At 42.2% G+C, this 19,576-nt stretch overlaps 1 protein-coding gene across 3 annotated transcripts in view; it reads left to right on the top strand.

Annotated features, from left to right (window-relative positions):
• PPARG (peroxisome proliferator activated receptor gamma) overlaps positions 1–19,576 on the top strand; it is a 220,864-nt gene that overhangs the window by 112,103 nt on the left and 89,185 nt on the right. For all 3 annotated transcript variants that reach the window (XR_013601120.1, XM_078661417.1, XM_078661416.1), the window contains one exon: positions 7,024–7,162. Coding sequence is in view for 2 of the 3 variants with exons in the window: in XM_078661417.1 (XP_078517543.1) it covers positions 7,024–7,162 (139 nt within the window). In the remaining variant the exon portion in view is untranslated. The remainder of the gene's footprint in view (positions 1–7,023; positions 7,163–19,576) is intronic.

A 19,576-nucleotide genomic window follows, 5' to 3' on the forward strand; every position in this document is an offset into this window, starting at 1 on the left:
AGGAGTTGATCTCCGAAACATGTCGACGCACACAAGAGGTGATGTACATTAACACAACATCAACACCTCGCACTTCACCATTTTAATAGTACCAGCCCGGGGGCCTAATAAAAGTTTTTTAGTTTCACCCCACGAGCCAGGCACTTTTTTAATCTCACTCACCCCACCACTCACTCAGTAAAACCCTCAGATGCACCACACATAGTCATTGATTAAAGTGCTCCCGCGTAGTCGTAGGTCGCAGCACGCCGCATCCCGTAGAGGGGTTCGAAGACCCCAATGATGAAGCATGACACCAAGGGTCCTTTTGGTGTGTGAGGGGTATTTTAAAAACACTAAGTGCTCCATGTCCAGGAGCCATAACTGTCCTGGTGTCAATGACCCACTGTTTTGATCTTGACCTATTCTAGTGTCTGTGTCTCTCTTTCCCAGTGTCTCTGTCTTCCACTCATGGTGCCCATGACTTTAAGAGGCAGCGTCTAAGCCCCCATCCCAAAAACAATGCCGCTTTGGCTTTAGGATGTCGTAGACCTTGAAGAAGGCTGCATGCAGAGCGAAAACCACACGACCAAGAGAGCCTAGATTATTACATTTTATTTGAGCTATTGGCATGTGAAACAATGTAGTCTCAGCAAGGCCAATCAAGGCATCCCTAATGCCTCGTCACAATAATCACTGGATTTATTTTATCTTACAGTCACATACCTGCTAAAGGATTCAACATATTTGTTTAGTCAAAGATATGATCATGTTACTTCTCTGTGTGCCAGTATCAATCCAGGTCATTGACTGGTTACCACTCTCATCATCGAACAAGCTGCACAATACTTGAAGTGAGCGCAGTTCTGGTGCATAAGACCGTGAGCCCCTTTTTTCCCTATTTTGTTACTTGCTCACAGTACACAGTCTAATATCACTAGCACTGTCATAGATGGTGTCATCAAAAATGTCAAGAGTGAAGTCAATGATTGAATTAACATGTCATAATTAATGTGATATGTAAGGTCGTAGGCAGTACATAATAAGGGTGCATATTATGATTAGTTTATCTAATCAAAACTAGTCAATCTCAGTGTTTTTTAGGTGTTGTTTTGTCACTATAATTGATTTAGTGAATGTATCTGTATATGTGTGCATGCGTGCATGTGTGTGTGTAACATACAAAAAGAAAGCTTAGCTATGCATTTAGAATGGGTGTTGCCGTTTAAGTACACACCAAACGTCAAAATGTTTGGTTTTAGTCATTCTTGTATTTTTACTACTAATATGTTAGGTAAACTACAGATGGTATAGAGAATATTTGACAGACCATGGCATTTCATGCTGCCTGGAGCTTGTTTAGCAACAATTTAGAAATGCCAGAGGCTGTGATTTAGCATAGTTCGCCCTGGAGTTGAATACCGCCTCAAAATCTTTCGCTTTCAATGCAGGCAGTGTATGTTTTTGTTGTATCCAGTCTACTGTGTTTTCATGGTCCACTGCACTGTGCTATATGTGCCTATCTAGATGAACACCTAGGCCGGAATTTACAAAGATTTGACACAACGCAGTGCAACACAGCGAGTGCAGTTTCTGATCTGTGTTGCGTGAAAGGAAGAGTGCAAAAATGTATCACTTTTTCAAAGCACTGGCAAAATTCTGCTCTTTCGCTTCACTCGAACACTTAGGGCTGCCTAACACCCATACATGCATCCTTGCCATAGTGCAAGAATGCCTGAATTATGGTCAGGATAGTATTTTTTGCTGGAAAGGACACATTCCTGCAAAAAAATATATATATCTTTGATTGGCTTTTTACACTTTGGATGTGTACTGCAGAAAGCAGCACTAATGCAACGAGGAAATTATGATGGAAAATAAAGAAATATCTCCTCCTTATGCCTTCATTAGTCAGGTGCACCATTTTGATGCAAAACCATGCCTACAACTCTTTGTAAATATGGATGGGTTTGTGTTAAATTCCATGGATGAACGCAAGGCAACACCCATGTACCACCCCTGGGATGCCTACCTACCACAAAGTAACCCTATGTGCTGTGATGCGTTTGATTCTACTTTTTTATATAGCTACTCATATTGACATTTGCATAGCTTTGTAAACACCAAAATGGATTTTGTGTTGGGTCTGCATCAAAAAAGTGCTGCAATACCGATGCAAAACCTCTGTAAATCTGAGCTCTAGATTATTATTGATTTTTATGAGCCGGGGGCATGAGTCCTTCAGACATCAATCCTTTAACTTAGCTTTGGTCTCCAAAGAACATGTCCCATTCAGTAGATATTTGTTAGCAGCACAAGCCAGTAACTGAATTCCACTTCATCCCATAATGTGGAGTAGAGGTTGCATACAGACATAACTCAGTATGAAGAGAGTTGAGAAGAGAGTAGCCTTCCAGCTACTCACTCACGCCTACAAATCACTCCACAACACCAAACCCCAATACCTCAACAAAAGGTTCTCCTTCCATGCACCCCAAAGAAACCTCCGCTCCGCCGACCTCACCCTCTCCGAAACCCCAAGCATATGCAGAGTCAGAACTGATGGAAGAGCCTACGCTTACATCGCAGCAAAGACCTGGAACAAACTCCCGCTCAATATCAGACGTTCCCCCACTCTTCCCTAAAACAAATTATTCTAAACATCTTTCATGCAGAGCTGGAATCTTTACCTCTGTATAACCCCAAAATGTCCCTTTACTTCCAACGACTGGAAACTTTTTGTGTTTAAGTGAAATTATTTCATCCTTTGGCCCTTTACATGCTTAATAATTCCCATACTCACTCACTGTTCCCCATTTCCGGTAAGGGGCTGCAATAAAAGAAAACACATAAATAACGACCACTTCCTTTTTGTACAACAGAACATTTGGACATACCGTGCCATGTCCAAGGGCTGTAAAGAAAAGATGATACTATTATAAAATGTTATGATATTCACTTCGGCAACATGCCAGGCTGGATCTTCACTTCCCGGTTTCGAACGTGTAGCCTTCAGATCCCAGCAGGTGTCAGTAGTGAGTGTTAAATCAGACCACCATTTTGCTTGTATACTGTACCACCTTTCAAGCTAAAAGACCATACTTTCATTTAACACCAAGAAGCTCCTCCTTGTTCCCATGAAAGGGCACTAGCTGCACATTATTGTTTAAAAACTCATGATACCAAGAACAGATGCATCAAATAGGGGCATTTAGGAAAAGATTCTACTAAAGAACATCGACCCCCAGAATATTATGATTCAAAAAATATTGAGGACAGAATATCGAGGGACAAAATATCAAGAGGTAGGTGCATATAAAGAAGCGTAGACTTACTATTTCTAACTCCACCTCTACGTACCTTGAATGTATATGTATGGTGTAGGTACATATATATGTGGAGTTAGATACAGAATTTCTAGACTTATTTGTTAATATTTCTTTTTCCAATATTTTGTCTGCGATGTTGTGTCCCATCCATATTCTGAGTTTGATAATCGGGGTGTAATTACCAAAAATATGTCACTTGTTGCAACTCCATGCAACTTAAACTAAATTAACTAGGGTGACTAACAAGCAAAAGTGGCTTAGCTTTTGCTAGTTTGGTTAGTTTAGTAGGTGTTGGTTTGTGCTTATCTGGAGTCACTGTGGAACAGCACATTTTCTATATATATTATATATATTTGGCTAAAGGTTAAGTTCTAGTATACACTGGTCGCCGCTCTGTGTTGCATGACTTCTTTGTAAATTTGGAGGGCTTGGGGTACTACCTTCGAAGATTTATATATTGTGGCTTATCACCTGTGAGGATATCCGGGGACTGTCCATGGGCACGGGAAGATTACGTGATTTTCCCAAAATCACAGGATGTTGACCCGATGCTGAGACTCAAACCTGAATCCCCAGCTCCCGAGTTGGCAGCTCTGACACCTGCACCACATCTGCTCCCAGAGCTACAGTGACACCTATGATTTGTTGCAATGGGCTGGAACTTGTTCATGAAAAACTCCATTAAATAAAATAAAAAAGTACAAACCTCTCCCGTTCCTGCGCACACCACTGCTGTGCAGGTTTGAACAACAGAAACAACCCAGTTTCTTGTTTTGAGTTTTCAATCCAACACCGAGTGCAGTTTATTGGTCTCAAGGCATGGGAAAAGTTTCCCACCTACTCCTTCTCAAGTCTGAAAACCTTAAGGGGACTCAGTAAAACAATTAAATATTGAAATAATGTCCTTTCTTTCTGATTGATTTTCTGAATTTCTTTTTTTATCTTTTACTCAAGAGATGGTGCGCCATTTCAAGGTCAGCTTTAGGTTTGAGAACACTGTCCAATTTCTGTCTGATATTTCCTGTTACTCTTTATTGTTCTATTTTATAAGGTGATGTTAAAAACCCACACATTGATATCGCATTGTGAAATGTACCTCACTCCATAAAAACTATAGAAAACCTCTGATCAAAGAAATAAGATGCAGAAAATGATGAATTGTTTCCAGAAACAACGCAAGTTCAAACAGGAACACTGTTAATGATCCAGGAACAGGATTGCAATGAAAGAAAGATTAAGCGTTTTTACTTAAAAACTACCTTTAAAAAAGATATCAACCAAGAGAAGTGTAATCACATATCCTGTGACTTGGACCTCTGCGTTATTTATATCCTATAAACTTGATAAAAGTTAGATGTGAAAGTATGTTTTCAATGTTCACTTTTGAATTGCAGTGTAGGCCCACATTTCTTAACACTTGTATTGTTGTAATGGGATTTACTTGGAAAGTAGCCCTAAAGTAACACAAAGTGTTTGCTACTTTGTATTAATGGGCTTTCCATTGGTGGTACGCACATTCTTATGCAGCCATCCAGGCATTTGACACAAATCTCAATTTACTAATATTGATAGGGATTTGCACAAAAAAAGCATGCCTCCTCAAGGCAGGCTTAAGGTTGGCAAAATGTTCTCTTTTCTCCAAATGTTTCCCGAGTTGCATGTTTACTGTACTGTTAGACACACATACAAACATCCAACTGTGACTAGGAATAGTATTTTGCACTGCATGGTAAAAAACCTATGCTAGACATCACGCACACACCCTTGCAAGGATGTGTCTGGAAGCAAGGTAGCCAAAACTGTGGCAGTACAGGAGGAAAGAGGAACAGTGTCAGACCTACTAGATAAGCAGCTGTACTGCTCCCTCCCTATGATGAAATGCAAAGCATTGGTGCTTCAGTGTGTTATGTGACTTATTTGTAAATTTGCCTCTTAGGGTCAAATTCAAATTCAAATTTCAAATGCTTTATTCGGTATATAAGATATAACCATATAGCATACAAAAAAGAATATACAGATAAAAAGATCGATTACCATACTAAAACAAGGGCAGGAACTAGGTCTCCACAAAATTAGATAAATGAAATAATTTTTGGAGGACAAAGTTGCGGTGTTTAGCTTGAGACATTTTGCAAACAGTTAATTGAGTTATTACATTATTTCCTTTAAGTAAAGTGACAAAGTGTGTTAATCCCAAAAAATGTATAACATCGGATTAGGATAGCTCATATTTCATTTAGAGATATGGTTTCTGATTAAATTCATGCTAAAATTATTAATAATATATGATAATTTCATCTAAATAAATAATCAATTGAATTAAAATACAATGATAAAACCAATACAGACAACAATATACAGACTGTTAGAATTACAAGGATCATGTAAATCCAAATCATGGGATGATCGATTTTCTACTGGAAACACATTTTAAAATGTAGGTGGCTACATGGAAACATATTATGGCAGTTTGAGGACTGCCAGACTCATGGTGGCACAGCGGTGGCAGATCCAGCCACTGCTGCACCTGCAGTCCAACCGCCACATTAGGAGTTGGGCAGTCGGACTACCAGGGACCGCTGGCTTCACCATGGCACTGCCATTCCCTGACATTGGAGCGGCAGTCAGAGGCCACAAAATGCTTGGTGGGACTACCGTGATCCCGTCAAGCATACTATGAGTTTCCTCTCCTCCAGGGTTTAGATGGAGGTCTCCCTCCATGTAAACCTTGGAGGAGAGGAAGCCCCCTGTGCCACAACCCCATGTGGATGCACACAGGGGAGCATAACATGTGACTCCCCAAGTCCATGCACATATGTTCCTGCACATTCATGCCGTGCAGGAACCTTGTAGTGTAGTCCATTGTGGTGTCACCATTAAATGAGGCTCCACCTCGGGACCGCCATGCTGCCCGCGAGCCAGACCACTGAAAAGTTGTGACCGGGCAGGTGGGAGGAGGTGACCTTTGGCGGAGCAGTGGCACTGCGGTTTGCACTGCCATGCCACCACTCCACCAAAAGTGGCAATTTTTTAACCTTTCATGGTTCCTAGAGTAGGCACCTGCCTCTTACTTCCTGGTCTGGCAGATACCCCCCTCTAAACTCGCTAATATCAAAAGACCATCCTTCCGTTGCCTTTGGTCAGTGCAAAGTGCTTACTGGCAGTGGTTGGGCCTGACGCTGTCAGGGTGATCATGTTTTGTAGACTGGTTTGCTCTCTAACTCTGGCTGGACCTTATTACTTTTAGTTATTCAGGTTTTTCTCCCAACCCATTACCCCTTGTCCTCCTCCCCCGGTGTGGCTGCAACAGCCATTACTGACTTTATCACCATTTATTTGTAATACTTCGCTTATGAATGGATTAGTAACCTGTTTAACGCCTTAAACGCGCCGGACATTTCGCCGCGGTGTGGGCGTTCCATTGATTGGGCGGGGCTGCGCCAGCCAACGGACGTGCGCAGCACTACGGAGGCAGTGCTCGCGACGGCCGTTGGCCGACAGAAGCAGCGAAGGGGTTAATAAATTGTTACATCTTTTTGCCGATATGAGTGGTCTAACTAATAAAAAAACTAAAACGTGCACTCTGATTTACTGCAGCTTGCTCGAGGACATGGTGCAACATGGAAATAGATTAATAATGACGCCTAGAAGTAGTAGTCTATGTGCTTTGCACTTCCTGTTTGTTTTGTTTTTCAAATTTACCTTTGTCTTTTAGGGCTTCTTCCGGCGAACAATTAGATTAAAGCTCATTTACGACCGGTGCGATCTGAACTGCAGAATACACAAGAAAAGCAGAAACAAATGTCAGTACTGCCGGTTCCAGAAGTGCCTCTCTGTTGGCATGTCACATAATGGTGAGTACCCAGGGAGACCCGCAACCTGTGACAGGGGAATCATCCACAGAATGGGGCCTTCCTTCTACTGTTTTTTATTCACCACTAAAATCACACTCTGGCCAGGGTCAGACGGGACAAAAAACATAGGCCCAGGCAACAAAATAAAAGTGGCTCCCTATGGCGAAGCAGATAGTTAAAAAAAAAGTGGTAATATCAAGGAAATAAACATTTGGCTGTAAAGCCGGCCCACAACTGCTGAATAAACAGCCCATACACTGATCTGTCAGACCAGCCCATCCGGCATTACCTGATTGCCTATAGACCAGCCCAACTCTGGCTACGAGTTTGGCATGTCGGCGCAGTGGTTATTTTTTAAAAATATATTTTGATGCAATCATGTGTCGCAAGTGTAAAAAAAAAAAACAGAAAAATATAAATCATGGCTTCCTACATTTTGGAGCCATATGCCTGCAATACTAGTTCTCAATTACAGACAAAAAATTGGCTATCATTTTAATATAACAGCCCAGGGGTTTCTCAGAAGGCAGGGGTATCTAGAATAGGTATAGAAACCGTTTTTGGTTTCAATACATATCATAGGAAAACATGATGCTTTTTGGAGTAAAGAAAAAATACTATTGGCTTTGATTTACTGTAAGCTGAAAACCGTTTAGACACACAAAGATGAATAAAACATATCAAAAAGGTCAACAAAGAAAAAACCGCTGATAAAGTATTGGCACACCATCCCTGGCACTGAACTGCACTTCTTTTTATGTGACTATGCGCATGTGAACAGGCAAAATGCAGTAACTAATAGTGCAAGACAACCAATAGCTAAAGTGTGCTGACCCATTACCCCATGATGTATGCTGTGTTTGGAGGAAGAACACCACAAATGTACAGACCACACCTAGCGACAACAACCTCAATCATGAAAAATTCCTACATATTTGAGTTTCTCACTCTATTAGTGATTTTAACAGTTAGCATTTTAGAATGAATTTTCAACAGCACACATAATATCAATTTTACTCATTGTTACATGTTTTATGGAATTATTATATGTAAGGCTATTGTGATGGTTTTTATTAACTTAGAACAATAAACACTGATTGATTAAATGAGTTTCTAGAATACTGAAGTGCAGAACTATAGGTCTGCAAAACAGGACAGCATCTCTTTGAGTGACAACATTCTAACCCCATATATATTGTTATTGACAATTCCCGAAAAGAACAACTCCCCCTTCATCTGATATCTGTTAGTACGCTGTACAGGTACTTCCGGCCTAAAACACACCTCAATGGTATCCAGAAGGATAAGGACAATATTTTGGTGGGACACCCCCATTACACAGATAGCTTTACATCAACTCTCCTAACGTTACCAAATAGTTCCATGAGTTTGGGAGCACATTGCAGGCCTTGGTTTTCCTTTTTCAAATCACGGTTAACAGGTGTTTTAGTCCAATTAGCTTTCTTGAAGTGAACTAATGATACATCTCCCAGAATGTAATAGATGTGTTAAATAAAAGACCACACATGGAAAATGGTGTCCTTGAGGAGATGGAATAATCTGGTAATCTTAACTGACATCTATTTGGACGTGAACCCCAGTAGCGGCTCATACAGGAAAGAGTGGTGAGGCGATGCAGGAGTGGTGCGGGGTCAGCAATGCGGCAAACACAAAGTCAGTAGTTTTATTTATTTATTTATTATTACTTATCCCGTCGTCTGTCGAATTTCACCACCCTTCACCCTGCCCGCCCGCCACCCCACCCAGCCTCACCGCCCTGCCGCTCTTACCTGTGAGAGCCGCCACTGAAGACCCCTAAATCAGGTGTGGCCATTGGTCAACTTGCCGTTACCTCAACGTACATAAATTACTCCAACTGGAGGTATAATAATAAATACGCTCAGTTCAAGCAAAGGCAAGTGGAGGTAATGACTAAACAAAATATAAAGGGAGGTAGAGGGAAAGAGGGGCTAAGGCTCTCCCTCCAAAAATCAATTAATCACAAATGGTCTCTGTTGCTAGAGATCAGGAGCCTAGCCGATACCTATATTCCTATTCACAACATTCACTGGAATCGGAATAGTGTATATAGTAACAGAAAAGGAGAATTGCTCCTTTTCTTGGTGTCCCCTCACTCACCAGGGTTGCCCCCTGGTGACATGCTTCATCAAAGGGGCCATCCCAGTCCTCTACGGGCTGGGGCGTGCTGCGACTTGCGAAGTTACGTAGGAGCACTAACAAAAAGACTATGTGTGGTGCAAGAGTTGTGATGTGATGGAGTGGGGTATATGTGAATGGTTAAAAATACCTGCCTAGTGAGTTTCAAATACTTTATTATTGCTCCTAGGTGGTAAAATTAAAACCGGTGTAGAGGTGGTAGGGTGCCTAAATGACAATGGGTTTAGGTGTACCTAACAACTTCTGTCTGCCAACATGTTTCGTGCGTCCCCCAAGCACTTCCTCAGGACTACACAGGGACCAGCCCTGTGTTCGCCACTCCTAACAAAAGCCCAAACAAGCTAATAAATGGAAAAATATTCATAAATGCTGCAAAATAATAAGGCATGCATCCGGTACCTACGCAACATAAATAATCACGTGGTTCGTGAAATGAGGCCTAACTGTGCCCCATTGGCTTGGAGGGGTTTATTATCCAGGCAGAATTTGCTCGTAGGATACCGCACTCAGTCTCACCTATGCTTCTCCCTCCTGTCCTCCTGTCTTCGGACAGGAGGACAGGACGTGATTATTTATGTTGCGTATGTACCGGATGCATGCTGTATTATTTTGCAGCATTTATGAATATTTTTCCATTTATTAGCTTATTTGGGCTTTTGTTAGGAGTGGCGAACACAGGGCTGGTCCCTGTGTAGTCCTGAGGAAGTGCTTGGGGGACGCACGAAACATGTTGGCAGACAGAAGTTGTTAGGTACACCTAAACCCATTGTCATTTAGGCACCCTACCACCTCTACCCCGGTTTTAATTCTACCACCTAGGAGCAATAATAAAGTATTTGAAACTCACTAGGCAGGTATTTTTAACCATTCACATATACCCCACTCCATCACATCACAACTCTTTCACCACACATAGTCTTTTTGTTAGTGCTCCTACGTAACTTCGCAAGTCGCAGCACGCCCCAGCCCGTAGAGGACTGGGATGGCCCCTATGATGAAGCATGTCACCATGGGGCAACCCTGGTGAGTGAGGGGACAACAAGAAAAGGAGCAATTCTCTTTTTCTGTTACTATATACACTATTCCGACTCCAGTGAATGTTGTGAATAGGAATATAGGTATCGGCTAGGCTCCTGATCTCTGGCAACAGAGACCATTTGTGATTAAGTGAAGGTAATGGCCACTTCTCCAAAGGCGATTAAGGCTGTTACATCAACAATTTTTGGAGAAATGGGAAAATATTGCATATGAAATTTGTGTCTTTTGCTTCGCAAACACTGCTGAAAGTGCTCAGTCAATAATTCGTTTGCAAGGCTACTTGCACATGCTCGGAGCGAAGAAGGTTAATAAATATGCAAAATCCCTTGGCACAGGGCCCACCCTCTGCACGCATCTTTCCATCTTTGCCAGGGTCACTCTGGGAGCAGTCTGTTCTGCCAAGGCACTGCTTTCCTCGCATGCAGTCAGCTCATATTGCAATATAACACTCCCCGAGGTTCTTTTACGGGGCTATTCATTCACTGATTTGATGGCATGCCCCTGCTTGCAAACACCTTTACAACTCTAGTGTCGATGGCACAATAAAAGAGGCACATTCATGTTATATACGGTATCAAGCTATAAAGCTAACAGCTTGCTTCCTCTAAATAAATTGCCCTGTTTACAAGCTGCAAACGTAAAGATATCACCGCATCCTTTTCTTCATATGCATAATGCCTAGTGGTTTAGGATTTTATTTTTCCCTGCAAAGTTCCTGATTTTCATCCATTGAGAAGGCTGCAAATTTTCAGTTTAAATTTTCCAAGTGTATTCCCCTGCAATTAAATATAATTTTCAACGCATATCGAATTTTTTTTTCACTCAAACTGAGCCTAGGAATGCTGGAAAATGTAGGCGAAGTATTACTCTGAAAGTTTACCTTATGCAGAGCCTTTCATTGCACAATGTTGCTGCACTGGAAAATCGCACTGATACCGATCCCAGCTGTCCCAGTGATCCGGTTTGACCTTGAGCCCGTTTTTGTCTGAAGCAGGATTATAACCATCCCTGTATTTCCAGGCACATTTGCACCTGCAAAAGGCAGGTGGAAATATGCCAGGAAATCCATCCTGAATCTGGGAAAGACATACTAAAATGGTGCAATAACACCTTTTTCCATTTGTTATTCCCCATTCTAGCTGTTAGAACTTGGAATTCCCCAGTAGAGGTTTGGTAATACCACACCTTATCAGCAATACCATGTGCAGTTTTACCATGCCTCATCACTACCCTGTCTATGAACAGCCTCTAACAACTGTCTTTGTCTACGGAGAACCATTTGTGTGGTGATAAATAAGGTTAAGTGTTATTTTTAATTTTAGTATAGTGCTTACCACCCCTGTTGAGGCCTTGTAGCACTTTGTAGATGGGTAGCACGCTAATCCGCTGAGCTCAGAGTTAGGCTGCAATGTTAGTTGTAAGGGAATTATCTGGTAACCCTAGACGAGAGATGGCACAGGAAAAGAGAATAGGAAACAATACTGTCAATATTTTTTTTCTTAGGGAATTTTATATAGCGTAAACTCGACCGGAAGGTATCAGAGCGCTTTACATTACATTACACTGCACTACACTGCATAAGAAAGAACACATTCACTTTGTTAGGCGCGGTCAGATTTATTTATTTATTTTTATTTATTTAATGAGTTTGACCCGTAGATACCAGAGCGCTTTACATTAGGTTACACCACAGCGAGTTGAAAGTTACAAGTTTAAATAAGTTACATAATGAATACATGGAAACGACAAGAGTACAGTCAAGGTACGGATGTATGACGTTATAACGCATACTTTAACAATGCATACCTTTACAACGCTATTTTTACAACGAAGGAACCATTACAACGAATTACCATTACAACGCATTTTTTTACAACGCAATACTTTTACAACGCAATACCTTTACAACGTAAGTATTGGTAAGTATATAATATTTTTTAAAATGTAATTAATTAAATTTAATATAATTTATTTTAATTTAATATTATTTGTATTTTATTTTTACCCTGTATCCTTGTATTGGTAATTATATAATATTTTGTTAAAATGTAATTAATTAAAATTAATATAATTTATTTTAATTTAATATTATTTTTAATTTATTTCTACCCTGTATCCATGTACCCCAAAACCCAAACCTGGCACTGAACCCTAAAAATACCCCTTTACCCAAAAACCCAAACTTAGCCCTGAACCCTAAAAATACCCCTTTACCCAAAAACCCAAACTTTGCCCTGAACCCTAAAAATACCCCGTTACCCAAAAACCCAAACCTAGCCCTGAACCCTAAAAATACCCCTTTACCCAAAAACCCAAACCTGGCCCTGAACCCTAAAAATACCCCTTTACCCAAAAAACCAAACCTGGCCCTGAACCCTAAAAATACCCCTTTACCCAAAAACCCAAACCTTGCCCTGAACCCTAAAAATACCCCTTTACCCAAAAACCCAAACCTAGCCCTGAACCCTAAAAATACCCTTTTACCCAAAAACCCAAACCTTGCCCTGAACCCTAAAAATACCCCTTTACCCAAAAACCCAAACCTAGCCCTGAACCCTAAAAATACCATTTTACCCAAAAACCCAAACCTAGCCCTGAACCCTAAAAATACCCCTTTACCCAAAAACCCAAACCTGGCCCTGAACCCTAAAAATACCCTTTTACCCAAAAACCCAAACCTAGCCATGAACCCTAAAAATACCCCTTTACCCAAAAACCCAAACCTAGCCCTGAACCCTAAAAATACCCCTTTACCCAAAAACCCAAACCTAGCCCTGAACCCTAAAAATACCCCTTTACCCAAAAACCCAAACCTTGCCCTGAACCCTAAAAATACCCCTTTACCTAAAAACCCAAACTTAGCCCTGAACCCTAAAAATACCCCTTTACCCAAAAACCCAAACCTTGCCCTGAACCATAAAAATACCCCTTTACCCAAAAAACCAAACCTGGCCCTGAACCCTAAAAATACCCCTTTACCCAAAAACCCAAACCTTGCCCTGAACCCTAAAAATACCCCTTTACCCAAAAACCCAAACTTAGCCCTGAACCCTAAAAATACCCTTTTACTCAAAAACCCAAACCTTGCCCTGAACCCTAAAAATACCCCTTTAGCCAAAAACCCAAACCTAGCCCTGAACCCTAAAAATACCCTTTTACCCAAAAACCCAAACCTAGCCCTGAACCCTAAAAATACCCCTTTACCCAAAAACCCAAACCTGGCCCTGAACCCTAAAAATACCCTTTTACCCAAAAACCCAAACCTAGCCCTGAACCCTAAAAATACCCCTTTACCCAAAAACCCAAACCTAGCCCTGAACCCTAAAAATACCCCTTTACCCAAAAACCCAAACCTAGCCCTGAACCCTAAAAATACCCCTTTACCCAAAAACCCAAACCTTGCCCTGAACCCTAAAAATACCCCTTTACCCAAAAACCCAAACTTAGCCCTGAACCCTAAAAATACCCCTTTACCCAAAAACCCAAACCTGGCCCTGAACCCTAAAAATACCCCTTTACCCAAAAACCCAAACTTATAACATTTTTACTATAATAATATACTTACCAATACTTACGTTGTAAAGGTATTGCGTTGTAAAAGTATTGCGTTGTAAAAAAATGCGTTGTAATGGTAGTTCGTTGTAATGGTTCCTGCGTTGTAAAAGTTGCGTTGTAAAAGTAGTCCGTTGTAAAAGTTTCGTTGTAACGGTGGTTTACCTCAAGGTACAGTAAAATAAAAGACAGTTGCACGGAAATTAACAGGGGAAGTGGGAAAACCAAAAGGGGGGAGGGAAGGTAGAGGGGAACAAAAGTAATGTTAAGAAGAGGGGGTGCGGGGATGCGAGGGGATGGAGAAAAGGTAAATCAGAAAGTTAGAAACGTTTGAGAATAGTCAAGGGGGGAACAAGGGAAAAGGGTAAAGCACAAAGGACAAAGGTTCAACATGATGGCGGGTCTGGGCCCGGAGGAATCGGAAGAGAACAGCAACACAATGGCGGGGAGGGCAAAAGATAAAAAGTCAAAAAGTCCATGTAAGTGACCCAGGGAGCGTGAATTAAAGTGCAAAAAAAGAAGTCAAGGGGAGTACATAGTTTCAAAGATAAAAGCGGGGAGGAAGGGAGAGCAGGCGTGCAGGCTCGGGTCCACTGGGGCATCGGTGTAGACAATCTGCCGGTCGCGGCTCCCGCGCCCCCATACCTGGAATTAAAAGATAAAGGCCCAGATGCAACAAGCTTAAATCCGCTCGCAAAGGGGCAGATTCTCAGAATTTGCCCCTTTGCGACCGGTATTGTTGCATTTGGGATGCATCATCCCAAATGCAAAAATCGCAATATAAGAAATCGCAAAATTGCGATTTCTTAAATTGCTATTGCATTTAAGGAATCTCAAATTGAGATTCCTTAAATGCAATGCATCAAAGTTAAAAAATTACCGATTTCGCTAATAGGGGGCGCAAATTACCATGAAGTTGAACTTCATGGTAATTTGCAAAAACTTTGAAAAATGCACTAAAGTGCCTTTTTCAAAGTTTCATGTTGCGCACACACATGCCCTAAGGGCATGTGTTTGCACAATATATGTGCACCAAACAATTTCAGGGGTGCAACAGGGTGTCCTTTGGGCACCCGTGCACCCTTGAAATCGCATTCTCAATTTGCGATTCGCCAATTGAGAATTTCTTCCCATTCATTCCTATGGGCCACTAAGTCCATAGGAATGAATGGGGAGATATTTCTTAATTGCGACTCGCAATTTGCAAGTCGCAATTAAGGAATTTTAAGAAATCGCTATTTTTAAAGTGACTTCTTCATGCATTGCATTTTGCAATTCCTTATTAGCGAATCGTTATTTTTCGCTAATAAGGAATCGCAAAATGGATGCTTGATGCATCTGGGGGTAAGTGATTTGCCCAGAATTACAGGATGTTGAGCGTCCCAGACTCCCAGCCGAGACTCTAACCCGTTCTCGGGCCTCGAGGTCGCCTGTATGTAGATCCCCACTCCCAGCGGAATTTAGCCTGATCCACTGCTCTACGCATCAATAAAAAGGTCAAAGCCAAAATAACAGTTGCTTTGAGAAGTAGCAATGCGAGTTGCTGGGGAATTAATGTATTTAACTTGATGCTGACTGCATCAAGGTGGATGCACTGACCGGAGCCCGGCAAGGATGTTTACGTGCCGCACGCACCTGAAGGTTTTTCCGGGCATTCTAGCTGGCCATCCGGTGCCACACAGAAGCTCCCCTAAAGAAAAAGTTGTTTTGAAAAGCACTGTCAGAAGCTGGCTAGTGCAATTAACGTAATGTAATTACCATTAAGTTAATGCCACGGCCCGCGCCCTTGCAGTGCCGCATCGCACAAGACTTCATCGTCCTGTGCTTGAAAAGAGAAAGCTGCAGCTGGGGTTCCTGCAGCAACCGGAATCCAGGACAACCATTGCAGTGCAATAGTCAACTGCACTCCCTAACAGTGCTTTGAGTGAAAACAACAGTTCGGCAACGTTGGTGGTATGGTGCTCCCTTCAAGGCCAGCCTGCCTATCCTCCAGAAAGTGAAAGCACAGGTAGAAGGAAGTGGAGGAGCTCTTGATGTGGGATTATGGCCAATGGATGCCAGCCGACCCTACAGGGCAGCCCACACAGAGGCATGTGTTAACTAAGGGTAAACTGTCGGCCTCCCAGCTGGAAACGGTGCAGTGGCATCCTCTTCGTGAAGTTCCAGGGAGGATCAGTGCTCCTGAGCACCCTCTACAGTTCTTTATCTGTAGCAGAGACAGAACCCCAGCCCTATACGGAAGAAGTGCATAGCCACTTTATTTTCAATGCACAGGACGGAGAAAAATCATGACTGCAAGACTCCAAATACCTTTCTGTCTCCAGGATAACTGACAGCAGTTAGACTTGAACTGGCCTGTCATGTAATAGGATAGTTCAGAAGGGCTATTCCAAAAGGCCAATCAGGCTGTTTTATGTGCTTCTAAGTGCTGAGTTTGTCTTTGAGGCTTGTTTCTTAAAGGTTAGTGCATTCATGGTGTAAGAGCTGAATCAATTGACAAGCAGAGCCATTGCTGTGACTGCAGTTCTAGGGAGCAGGCTGGGGAGAAGTCAGTCATAAAATGCCCCTTGCCCTATTACCTTAGAGCAGTCATCTTCAAATGTCTTAATGCTGCGCCCCATGTAAAAAAATTCCTTTGGCCCCATAGCCCAGTATTGTCCTTTCCCTAAATCAGCACATAGAGCACTGGAATATTTCAAGTGTCCCTTTTCAATGCATTAGTTATTTTAGCTAATTTATTCCAAAATTGTCCTTTAAATGCACTTTTGATTTAATCTTTTTCAAAATGTTCACAGGGCAGGGGAACCTCTTATCAAAACCTTACTATGAGGAAGGCTTCCTTGTTGACATTCAGATCGGGTATTACATCTGACTTTTAGCAATGCCGGTTGAGAATGTGGGTGGAGCCAATAGAGTAAGTGGGTGGAGCCAGTGGAGGACATGAGTGGAGCCGGTGAAAAGAGGTGTGGCCTCCGACAAACATTTGAGCACCTGGACTTCATATTTTACAAATTAAGCACTGTGTGAATAGTATGTAACATTATAAAATTTGTGCAAAAAAAGTTCTTAACTGAACATACAGACATTACTAAGTGAACAAAATTAGGTTTATAAGTTTTCCGGAGGTATTTATGAAAGCTTTAAAAAAAATTACTACTTCCCATACTCCTTGTCATCAGTGTGATTATTCGCTATAGCAAACCGCGGGGCGGGTTTAGGGGGTGACCATGGGCACATGCTCCCACTGCTCGGGAGTAACTTGTATAATGTTTGCTTAAAGTGCAGAAATGCTTTGATGAGCAACATCCGACCACAAAGCAAAAATATTTTAATATCAACAAACTCAGCAAAAGCATGCATTCATGAAAAGGTAATTTTTCTTCGATATTATCATCTTAAATTTAGTTTTGTTTTATAATGTTTTCAACACTAGGCTCTCATCGTTCCACAGTAAAGATCGTTTGTTGTCTACAAATATGTGTTCCTACAAGAGCTATCACAATTGGAAATTATTAGTTCTAATTCCTGAAGCATGTTTTTACTTTCGGTATCTCTTTCCAAACGTAGGGTGGAGCTGCTCAGACCCTATATGCAGTGCTTTAAATGGAAATGTAAAAGTGAAGCTACTCACAATTTAGAGTGCCTGTTTGCTCCTGAGAAGTGCCAATACCCTCCCATTATATACATGACAGCCGTGGTGAGAAGTGCAAATACTCTCCATTTCAAACTAAAGAAGTGCAGGTACTCAGTACCGGACAGTACCTGCCCATTTAAAGCGCTGCCTACATACAATCAGGGACCAGTGGTTTCTTTAGAGAGCAAGCATAATATTTTGCTTGACAAATCTATTAAATATAGTTTTTCTTATTGAGAACAAATCCGAAGGCAGAATGTAGCACAAAAGCAGGTAATGTAAAGGCTTAACTTAATCTCATCCACTGAGAATTCCATTCCATTGTTTTAGATCATCGCCAAGCAACCAGATGCATCTGCGACACATCCACATCTGACCTCATGTGTCCAGGGCCGGACTGGCTACCGGGCAGTTGTGTGTGCTGCCGAGCTGGGGGCTGATTTCGTTGATAGGGACCTGCGTGTGAAAAACTAAATCCGTTTTGCTTTTTTTATTTCAATGCGCACGCAGGTCCCCATCAATGAAATAAGCCCCCACCACTGAGAAATTAGCCCCCAGCTCAGCAGCACACACAACTGCCCGGTAGCCAGTCCGGCCCTGCATGTCCCGGTAGCCAGTCCGGCCCTGCATGTGTCATACAGAGTGTTGCAGCTAACCACCAATCTTCACACTGATTGCGTTTCCAATACATAAATCACTTATACGTTCAGGGCTAACGCCTGGAGGATGCTGTATGCTACCATCTGGTGATGGTGCCAAATTACTACATAAGGCACTAAAATGGCTTCTATTCAGCTTCCGCGAATGTGGAGCGATCCAGCAAATACAGTGCTCTTTTGCCTTCAGAGTTGAAAATTCTAACACTGTTGGTCAACATGCGACAGTTAGACAGCTTTTGTGAAGGCGCTTGCTGATTATTTCCGACCTTGATCCTGGCAGAGAGACCCTCACACCTCTCTCATGAGCACAGCCACAATTTACTCTTACTGAAACCCACCTTAGCAGGAGGGGAGAGCATATAGCCCAACATCAGGACCAGGAATGTCACCTCGAAGAATGGACTTGAGGCCCTTTTCCAGAGTAGTATCTTTTATTTAAATATTTTAGGGTTCTTTTTACAGCATCTGGAGCTGCCGGTTGAAGACCGAACACAGTGGCGGCTGGCACCTATTGGGGGAGTGCACACGTGTATAAAATAATATAAAAAAGTCAAATAAAACTTACCGAACTCAGCAACATCGTCACTCTGGACCTCTTCTTTTGCCAGCATAGGAACCGGATGCTGTAACTCCCTTGGCCAATCCTGGCGCTGCTCTCACCAGCATCAGTGCAGCGCTAGGATTGGTGGGAGCGAATTCACTCGGCACTCCACAGCACTCTGGAGGCTTTGGCTTGCGCTAACTCAGTTTAGAGAGTTTAAAGTGCACATGTGTGGCTGGCCGTCGAAAGACAGCCGGCCAAAAAGACATGCGCACTTTAAACAGTGCAATTACTGTCCACCCTCCTCCATGCTGCTGGCACTTAGCATCAGCCCAGACCCTGTCCTGACGCTCAGCTTGGGACGTGCGATGAAAAATATAATGGTAATTAATTGGCAGTTTATTTTTCATCTCTGGGGCTTTGTGGGATTTTTAAGCGGGGCGACGCTCCTCCGCTCAAATGGAGGAGCCATGCCCCTGACCCTACATTGCTGAATTAAGTGGGAAAGCTTAACTGCTCCTGCTGTACCTCTTCCGTGAATACAGAGGTGCTCTGCACCCACTCCTGCTCTTTTCACATGTGCCACTGAGGCACTCACACACGTGCAGTAGTACACAGTTTAGCAGCAGCATTTCCATTGCAGGCAAAAAGGCTCAGTGAATTCAATGCATGCTGCTGACAACTGCTATGATCTGCTGCTCATGCACTTAAATCCTGGCAAGGCTGAATCAGCCTCCAAGTAGTTTGGGAAAATATGGGGACCCCTACATTAACAATAAATACTTGCTAGGCAGTAGGGAATATATATCAAA

This window comes from Lissotriton helveticus, chromosome 9 (assembly GCF_964261635.1).
Source record: "Lissotriton helveticus chromosome 9, aLisHel1.1, whole genome shotgun sequence".
Lineage (NCBI taxonomy): Eukaryota > Metazoa > Chordata > Amphibia > Caudata > Salamandridae > Lissotriton > Lissotriton helveticus.